This window comes from Danio aesculapii, chromosome 15, assembly GCF_903798145.1.
Source record: "Danio aesculapii chromosome 15, fDanAes4.1, whole genome shotgun sequence".
In the NCBI taxonomy this organism is placed as follows: domain Eukaryota; kingdom Metazoa; phylum Chordata; class Actinopteri; order Cypriniformes; family Danionidae; genus Danio; species Danio aesculapii.
In genome coordinates, this window is record NC_079449.1 from 32,807,416 (window position 1) to 32,816,492 (window position 9,077).

The 9,077-nt window shown below is 31.7% G+C and overlaps 1 protein-coding gene across 1 annotated transcript; it reads right to left on the reverse strand.

Moving 5' to 3' along the window:
- Window positions 1-1,689: 1,689 nt before the first annotated feature.
- si:ch211-105f12.2 (RIMS-binding protein 2-like) lies at window positions 1,690-7,079 on the reverse strand. The gene is made up of 5 exons (XM_056473202.1): window positions 6,873-7,079; window positions 3,440-3,602; window positions 3,202-3,305; window positions 1,848-1,919; window positions 1,690-1,755 (listed from the first exon to the last, which is right to left on the reverse strand). The coding sequence occupies exons 1-5, from the start codon at window positions 7,077-7,079 to the stop codon at window positions 1,690-1,692; spliced, it is 612 nt and encodes a 203-aa protein (XP_056329177.1).
- Window positions 7,080-9,077: the final 1,998 nt, after the last annotated feature.

Below are 9,077 nucleotides of genomic sequence, written 5' to 3' on the forward strand. Positions count from 1 at the left end.
TTCTTCAATTTCTGTTTGAGATTTTTTCCAACACATTTCTAAACATAATAGTTTTAGTAACTCATTTTTGATAACTGATTCATTTTATCTCTCCCAACATGACAGTAAATAATATTTTACTAGATATTTGTCAAGACACTTCTATACAGCTTAAAGTGACATTTAAAGGCTTAACAAGGTTAATTAGGTTAACTAGGCAGGTTAGGGTTATTAGGCAAGTTATTGTATGAGGATGGTTTGTTCTGTAGACTATCGAGAAAAATATATAGCATAAAGGGGCTAATATTTTTGACCTTAAAATGGTTTTTATAAAACTGCTTTTATTCTAGCGGAAATAAAACAAAAAAAGACTTTCCCCAGAGGAAAAAAACATCAGACTTACTGTGAAAATTTCCTTGCTCTGTTAAACATCATTTGGGGAATATTTAAAAAAGAAAAAAATTCAAAGTGGGTTTATTAATTCTGATTGCAACTGTTTGAGGGGTTCGAAAGACCCAGCCCCCCCACTGACAAAGTCCAGAATTTGGCCCCTATATGAACTAATTTGTCCCATTTTTAACAGTATTCCATAATAAATTGTGAAAATAACAGATAGAAGAAGGCTTTAAGACATACTTAATTTTTAATTATTCAAATATACAAATTCTGGCTGAGGAAATGAGCTGGTTTGTTATTTACCTGTAGGCTACAGTTTTTAATATTTTTTAGTTGGTTTTTAATAAGTTTTAACATCTTCTTCATTGTTTTTGTTAATGTATAGAGCTAATAATGAATGGAGATAATAATATGTCAAAACAATCTGAATTTGAATTGACTTAATTTGAATTATTAACAATTGTAATTTAATAAAACTAAATATCATATGCCATTAAAAATGTTTTGATTTCGAATTTCTTATCTTGAATTTGAATTTCATAACTTATATATTGAACATCTGAAATTTAAGACAACTGAAGACAGATTTTTAAAAACGTATTTTCAAATTCAGATTGTTTTGGCATAATATTCGCTCCATATTATTGATGCATGATGACAAATTTGTATTTTTAAAATAAGTATTTTTTTCTGATTTCTTTATTCAAAAAATTTTATTTAAAATTCTAATCATTACTTTTATGAATTACAGTTTAAACGTGCATTTCTAAATAAACACTTTGTGGCAAGTCAGTATGGTAAACACTTTGACAAAATTGTGGGAAATATTTTTGTTCTATCAAAATATGTGGTTATGATCACCATTTGACAAGCTAATGCAGTAACTATTCATGCATAACAGGTCACTAAAATGCAGTATTTTAATCACATAATTTAATAGAAATTTGGGAGAATAACTGCAAAAAGATCCACTTTTTGAGAAATTAGACCCACCTATTTTAATAGGCTGGCTACGGGCCTGATACTGAAAAAAGACAAAAAGTATAAAACAACAATTATTAAATAAACATAATGTTTTAAGGCTATATGCAAGCTGCTTCTGAAAATCTTTTGTATTAATCAGAAATTAATTCCCTTTGATGTACTTAACCGATGCTAAGTTTAGTGCGCACACTATACTGTCATGTACATTGTAGGAAAGAAGACACATTATATTATTAAAAAGTGAAAAGAAAATTAAAAGCAAGGTTGCAGTTTGTCATGCTCTCAATCTGAGTTCAATCTCCTGTTCCTGATTTCTGATTGTTCATTTCCTTAATCCCAAGGCAGAGGTTGCAAAAAGTTTGATGGCACCAGACCTCGATAACCATGAAGATCCCCCTGGATCAATATAAAACAGAAAATCTTATCAAATGATCTGGAAAAAACAAACATGCATGCATCCATAGTACAGATAGAGTCATAGTACTCACATAATAAAATCCATCACAGTCCATTTCCCCAAAAACATATATGATGTCTCCTGCACGGAAGGGAAGCTCGTCCTAAATTAGACAACAACCAAAAATATAACTATATATAAATATTATATGTATATGTTATTTTATTTTGAGAGTTTAAAAAATTTAATGTTGTACCTCTGTTTAACATAAATAGACCTATTCCAATCAACCGGATGTAGTTGGATAACTAGTTTATGTGAAGATAAATAAATAAATAAATAAATAAATAAATAAATAAATAAACGCAGCAGTTTTTCTGCTTTAACAATGATTACAAATGCATTACTTATTGTAAGGTACTTACCATGCTTGTCATATCTCTAAATATTAAATATTTTTTTAAATGAACAAATATTAAGAATGTATTTTTATTAAGTATTGATAAAATTATGCATTTATTGCAGAAAAATGTTAATAATAATTAATAATTTATGTAAATATTTAAAGCATACAATAAACATGTAATATAAAAAACAATATAAACTATGTTAATAATTTAAATATACAAAATACATTAAAAAATAAAAAGATTACAAATAAAATAATTATTGAAAATAAAATGTATTAATTTTAACGAATAATTTTAGAATCCCAAATGTTGTTATATATTTTAACATTAAATGTAATGTCAATTGGAATCTATAAATAAAAACAATTCAAAATGTTGGTAAAATATGGTAAAAGGAATAAAAAAAACATTCAATCAATATTTTCTACATATATTGTATACTTATATATAGTATTGTATAATAATATAAGCAAGAGAGAGAGAGAGAGAGAGAGAGAGAGAGAGAGAGAGAGTACAATTATTGCAATTTATTTCTTGTTATTGTATGTAATTATTTTATTGATTTGTATGAATAATATAATAAATTGAATAATATATGATATATTGAATAATAATATATATTATTTATATTTTTATTTATTATCATATATAATATCCTTATGTCTTTATATATATATATATATATATTTTTTTTTTTTTCTTTTTTTTAATGTTTTTTTCTATTTTTATTTTATATATTTTTCTATTTACTGTGTTTACTGTGTTTTTTTATTATATATACATGTTACTTTTTAAACTTTATAAATGCTTTGGCAATACATTTGTAACATTTTTCATACCAATAAAGCAATAATTGAATTGAATTGAATTGAATTAAATTGAATTGAATTGAAAGAGTACAGTTTATTCAGATTTATTATTATCATTTTAGCTTTTACTAGAGAGAGAGAGAGAGAGAGAGAGAGAGAGAGAGAGAGAGAGAGAGAGAGAGAGAGAGAGAGAGAGAGAGAGAGAGAGAGAGAGAGGTTCACTTACCTCAATGTCTATGTTTGGAGAACTTTCCCAAGGATCATAATCAAAGATGGCCACCATCCTGTGGACCTTTTCACCATCCGGCACACTGGAAGTCTCACTGGGTGCTGATAAAAATCACGCACGCACGCATGCACGCACACACACACACACACACACACACACAAGGATATCAAATCAACCATTTAATCCATTCAAGTGTACTATAATTAATATAATGAATAATTTATTATATGCTTACCTATAGAAGGCGTCTCCTCAGGTAAAAACCCCTGCTGAATCAGACGAAGTTTAATCTCTCCGTCATCCACAGGAATCTCAGACACCATGTTGCTTGGCACAAAACCACAGCGAGCTCCCGTCTCTCCATTATAGAAGCCGTCTGCATCTTTATCCCCATAAACCTACAACACCAAACATCCTGCTGTTTCTGAGGCATCCATTATAGCATGAGTACGTGAAGATGATGGTAAGACCCAAAAGTACTTATCAAATGAAGAAAAAAAGGGTCTTTACTTTAATGATCTGTCTTTGTTTGAAAAGCAGCTTTTCATCTACAACCCCAAATTAGAAAAGGTTGGGATGGTGTGGAAAACACAAATAAAAAAGAAAGTAGTGAAATTTACTTTGACTATTTCACTGCAGACAATATAACAAACATTATTTAATGTGTTCCTCAGGATTTGTTTTTGGTTTTTGGTTCTTGCAACACATTAAAAAAAAGTGGGACAAGAACACATTAGGGTTAGTAATCAGCTAAACTGGTTAAATAATGAAGTCATTTGAAACAGGTGTTGCAGATATGATTAGGTACAAAAGCAGCATCCAAAAAAAGGTCTAGGCCTTTAGGAGCAAAGATGGGCCGAGGAACGCCAGTTTGCCAACAATTATGTGAGAAAATTAATTAAAAGATTCAAGGAATCTGGAGGAATTTTAGTGCGTAAGGGACAAGGGTGTTAGCCTAAGCTGAAAACTGTAATCTTTTATCCCTCAGGCGGCACTGCATCAAGAATCATCATTCATCTATAAGCGATATCAGCAAATGGGCTCAGGACTGCTTTGGCAAACCTTTGTCAAGTACAACAATATGTAGTTACATCCACAAGTGCCAGTTAAAACTGTACTGTGCCAAAAGTAAGCCCTATGTTAACAGTGTCCAGAAGCACCGTCGACTTCTCTGGGCTCGGAAGCATCTGGTATGGACCATCACACATGGAAATGTGTACTGTGGTCAGATGAACCTGTATTTCAGGTATTTTTTTGGAGAGAAATGGACGCTGTGTGCTCCAGACCAAAAAAGGAAAGGATCATCCAGACTGTTACCAGCAAGTCCAAAAGCCAGGGTCTGTCATGGTATGGGGTTGTGTCAGTGGCCTTGGCAAAGGTAACTTGCACTTCTGTGATGGCACCATTAATGCTGAAAAACAAATAGAGATTTTGGAGCACAATATGCTGCCTTTTTTTTCAGGGACGCCCATGCATATTTCAAAGAGATAATGCAAAACAACTTTTTGCACACATTACAAAGTCTTGGCTGCGGAGGAAGAGAATAGAGGTACTTGACTGGACTGCCTGCAGTCCTGACCTGTCTCCAACAGAGAATGTGTGGCGCATTTTGGTGCACAAAATGCGACAACAAAGACCCTACACTGTTGCCCACTTTAAGACTTGTTTGCAGGAAGAATGGAACAAAATTTCACCTGAAACACTTCATCACTTGCGGTCTTCAGTCCCATAAATGTCTCTACTTTCTGTTTTTATTTGCTTTTTCCGTACGGTCCCAACGTTTTCTGATTTGGGGTTATAATAACAATTATTATAAAAATTATATAATTATAATTATTAATAACTCTGTTACATTGAGTTTTTATCTGCTCTGTTTTGAATTGTTTAATTGTAAAAAAAATTACCAACATTGGGTTGTTCCATATTTCATCCATCTTTGGGTTTAAACATCCCAACATTATTTAGAGTGTAATTACCACATTCTATTCAATTCTAGTTTATTATACAATTTCATGTGCAATTAGCATATTCCTCATACATATGTATATTTTAAACAATTCTATTATATTCTGTGCAGTTATATTTAACCTGGCACTTGCATATTCTATTCTGTTGTTCTCTGTTAATTCCCATTTGCAATTAGCATATTTAGAACATATACCATATAGACACTATTCTCTTCTATTCAATTAATGCACACTGTAAAACCCAAAAACTTAAGGTAACTCAAACCATTTGAAGAAACCGATTGCAACAAACCATTTAAGTTCAAAAACTAATCCTAATAAGTACTGTGAACTTATTCCATTTAAGTAAACAAAGCAATTTGAGCACAGTAAAACCCAATAAATGAAGAGAACTCAAACCAACTGAGTACTGTAAAACTCAATGTGTTAAGGCAACTCAAACCGCTTGAGGAAACCAATTGCAACAAACCATTTGAGTAAAATAAATGAATCCATATGAGTACTGTGAACTGACTCCATTTAAGTTGAAGTAATGAGGTATTTAATTAACTCATTACCTTCATCACTGAGCTCAAAACTCTTTTCAAATGAGTAGAATTAACTTTGTCAATTTTGAGTTAACCACTCATTTATTTTGATAAAGTTGACTGTTGGGTTTTACAGTGCAGTTGAATTTCTTTCATTTGAATAGATCAATATATTTCTTAAATAATATATGATATTTTTGTTTTAAAATATTATTCTATTCCAGTGGTTCTCAAACTGTGGTACGTGTAAATGTATCAAAAATAATTTATATATGAATATGACATATAGCCTATATTTATGAGGTCCAGCCAACATTTCCAGGTGTTGATAAATAGGCTACTATATGTTACTAATTTACATTTAAGTACAGTTTTTTTTTTACTTTTTAAAAACAGTAACCTACCATTTTGAACTTTTAAAAGCACAATTTAATTTAAATGTTGATGTTTTTAGTTTTTTTTTTTGTTTGTTTGTTTTAAACATAGAAGCACTATTTATAATGTATAAAGTGGCTGACAGTAATACATTTTCTTAATATTAATCTGCCTCGTTTTTGAACTGTACAGAGCTTTAGCTGCTTTTACTGGGCCAACTATGCTACTGTATTTCAATACTGCTCATTATGGTGGTAATTGGAGAGACATTTTTTTCCTGAGGTGGTACTTGATGAAAGTTTGAGAACCACTGATCTATTCTATTCTAATTTTGGTTCATTTCCCATTTGGAATGAAAGCATGAAATAATAAGCAAAATCTTTCCATAAAGTTGAATAATCTTAGTTAATGTTAATTTCAGCATTTATTAATTCCAATTATTAATTTTAATTAAATCAACTATTAATTTTAATGTCCAGAGATTTGGTTAATATTATTCAGTGGATTGAATCTAACAAGAAATTTTAAGTAATAAAATCCTTGACTTAAAATTGTAAGGCAAGTTGTTGCACGGCTTTTTTGAGTTGACTCAACTTAAATCAAGCTTTTTTTTTTACAGAGTTTGAATGAGCATCTGTATTTTATCTTTAATAACATAAATGAAGATTAGTAACACTGTTATAAATGCATTGCTTATTAATAGATGTCTGTATACCTATCACAAAACCTATAAGATAATAGTTTGACCCAAATGTACTCGTGCTTTATTACACTATAATAAGAATAAAAAGCTCTTTACTTTGATGATCTGTCCTTGTTCGAAAGGCAGTTCCTCCTCCATAGTTTCTGGGTTTGGTGACATCAGTGCAGGGTTGTATGAGAAAAGAGCCACAAAGAGGCGCACGTTAGGGTCATACATTTCCCTTTCTGATTCCCACTGCTTTATATCCTCCGGCGTAGCAACCCGAAGACCATCCGGATCTAGATAAACATCCAGCCCAATCATTCCAGTTTGTTTCCTCTGCGCTTGCTTGTGCTCCACTGATGTCCCCTCAGCAAGCAGACAGTGGTTAGCAAACACCCATATGCTCACTTTAGCATTAAGAGAAATAGCCGGGCTAATCTCCCTGAGTCTAATCCTCTTGGTGGGAAATGGATCAATTTGGCCTGAGACGTCCTCCAACTGCTAATTTTACTCGTCAGAGTCTAGTTTTTTCATACAATTCTTAAGTGAATGAACAAGTTTTGAGTTATATTGAGAATTGCTGGATGATTTGTAGCATGGGGAACAGGAATAAGAGTCTTCCAGTGGATTTGGCCCAATCCTGCTGTGCACAGTCCTGCCGATTAGCTGAGCCATCCGTTCAGGATTCTGCCAAGTAGAGCTCGCTGTTAACTGCATTATCCTCTAGGAAGTGACCCAGCACATCGTCTTCACCTCGTTTGGACAGTCCTTTGTGAACCGCAAAAGGTTCTATAAGAAGAACAAAAACACTGTGGAGATATTGTATTAAAGTAGATATCATGATAATGGGAGAGAACAGGATCTTCCATTGACTTAATTAACCACCTTCTTTTCTATTTTGTTCTGTTTATTCTTTTGTATTCTATAAGTGGATTTGTTTGTAAAATATGTTCTGTGATAAAATATTCTAACATTAAATTTACAGTTATTGCTTGTATTTTGGATTACACACACAGTCAGGGCTGGTTGGCTGGTTTTAGCTGGTCGACCAGACTGGTTTTAGAGGGGTTTCCAGCCATTTCCAGCCTGGTCTAGCTGGTCAAGCTGGAAAATGACCAGCTAAAACCAGCTTGACCAGCCTAGCCAGGCTGGGAGCCCAGCCAAAACCAGCTATGTCCAGCTTAAACCAGGCTGGTCAAGCTGATTTTAGCTGGATTTAGCTGGTCATTTTCCAGCCTAACCAGCTAAGACCAGGCTGGAAATGACTGGAAACCAGCCTGGAAATGCCCAAAACCCCTCTAAAACCAGGCTGGTCAACCAGCTAAAACCAGCCAACCAGCCTAGGCTGGTTTAAGCTGGATTTTTCAGCAGGGAGATTTCAAGGACTATAAACTGACACACAGACACATTGTTTCCCCTTTACATAGTTATTTTGTTTGCCGCCTTTACGCTTGGGATTATCTATATCTGTTTGTTCATGTTTCAACCTTTAATTGCAGGACGATTTTCTTAATAAACTGCTTTTTGATCCTCAACTTTGTTGTGCAGGCATCCTCACATGACTCTAACCTTGTTGTTGTTGTTTAACGATGACCAAATGTGTTTTTTTGTAAAAAAAAAAATAAATAAATAAATAAAAAATTTGATATATAACAATTATTTTCAAGCAAATTGTTTTGGAGTTTAACCTACATATCCTAACAAATATTTGTTAAACTACATTACAGTTTTATAGTTATTTTTTTACAATGTATTATGACAACAGCAATTATTTGTAAGCTTTTAAAAAATCATTCTTTAAAATATTTTTTTTCTGATTTAAATGTAAGTTAAAAGTGGAAAAATGTATGAAATATTTAGAGATTTCATGCATAATTGCATTAATTAATATTTATAATCACATTAATTAATGTGTATAATTACAGTAATAATCATTATAATCACATTAATTAATCTGTATAATTACATTAATTAATGTGTATAATTACAGTAATAATCATTATAATCACATTAATTAATTTGCTCCCTTTTCTAAACAGTACAATTGCAGTAATAAATAGTAAAATGGCAGTAATTACCAGTTTTGTTTTTTTCTTTTTTCAGTTTAAATGCAAATTATCAACAGTAATAAACTGTAATTTAATGAAGTTTGACCATAAAGTATGTTCTGTATTTTTACAGTTTTTACATGTCATTTTGTTAAATGGTTATTTTCTGTAATTTAACGGAATATCTCTAGAAGCCCTGTTGCCAGTCTTTTGACCATTTTACAGATTTTTTTTCAGTGTATTCTATTCTATTCTATTCCATTGTGTTGTT

Coding starts and splice junctions, on each gene's coding strand:
- si:ch211-105f12.2 (XM_056473202.1), bottom strand. CDS start 7,079: ATGATTGGGCTGGATGTTTATCTAGATCCGGATGGTCTTCGGGTTGCT. Junction 3,306..3,439: donor TGAGGAGACGCCTTCTATAG/GTAAGCATATAA, acceptor GATTTTTATCAG/CACCCAGTGAGACTTCCAGT. Junction 1,756..1,847: donor ACTGTGATGGATTTTATTAT/GTGAGTACTATG, acceptor ATATTGATCCAG/GGGGATCTTCATGGTTATCG.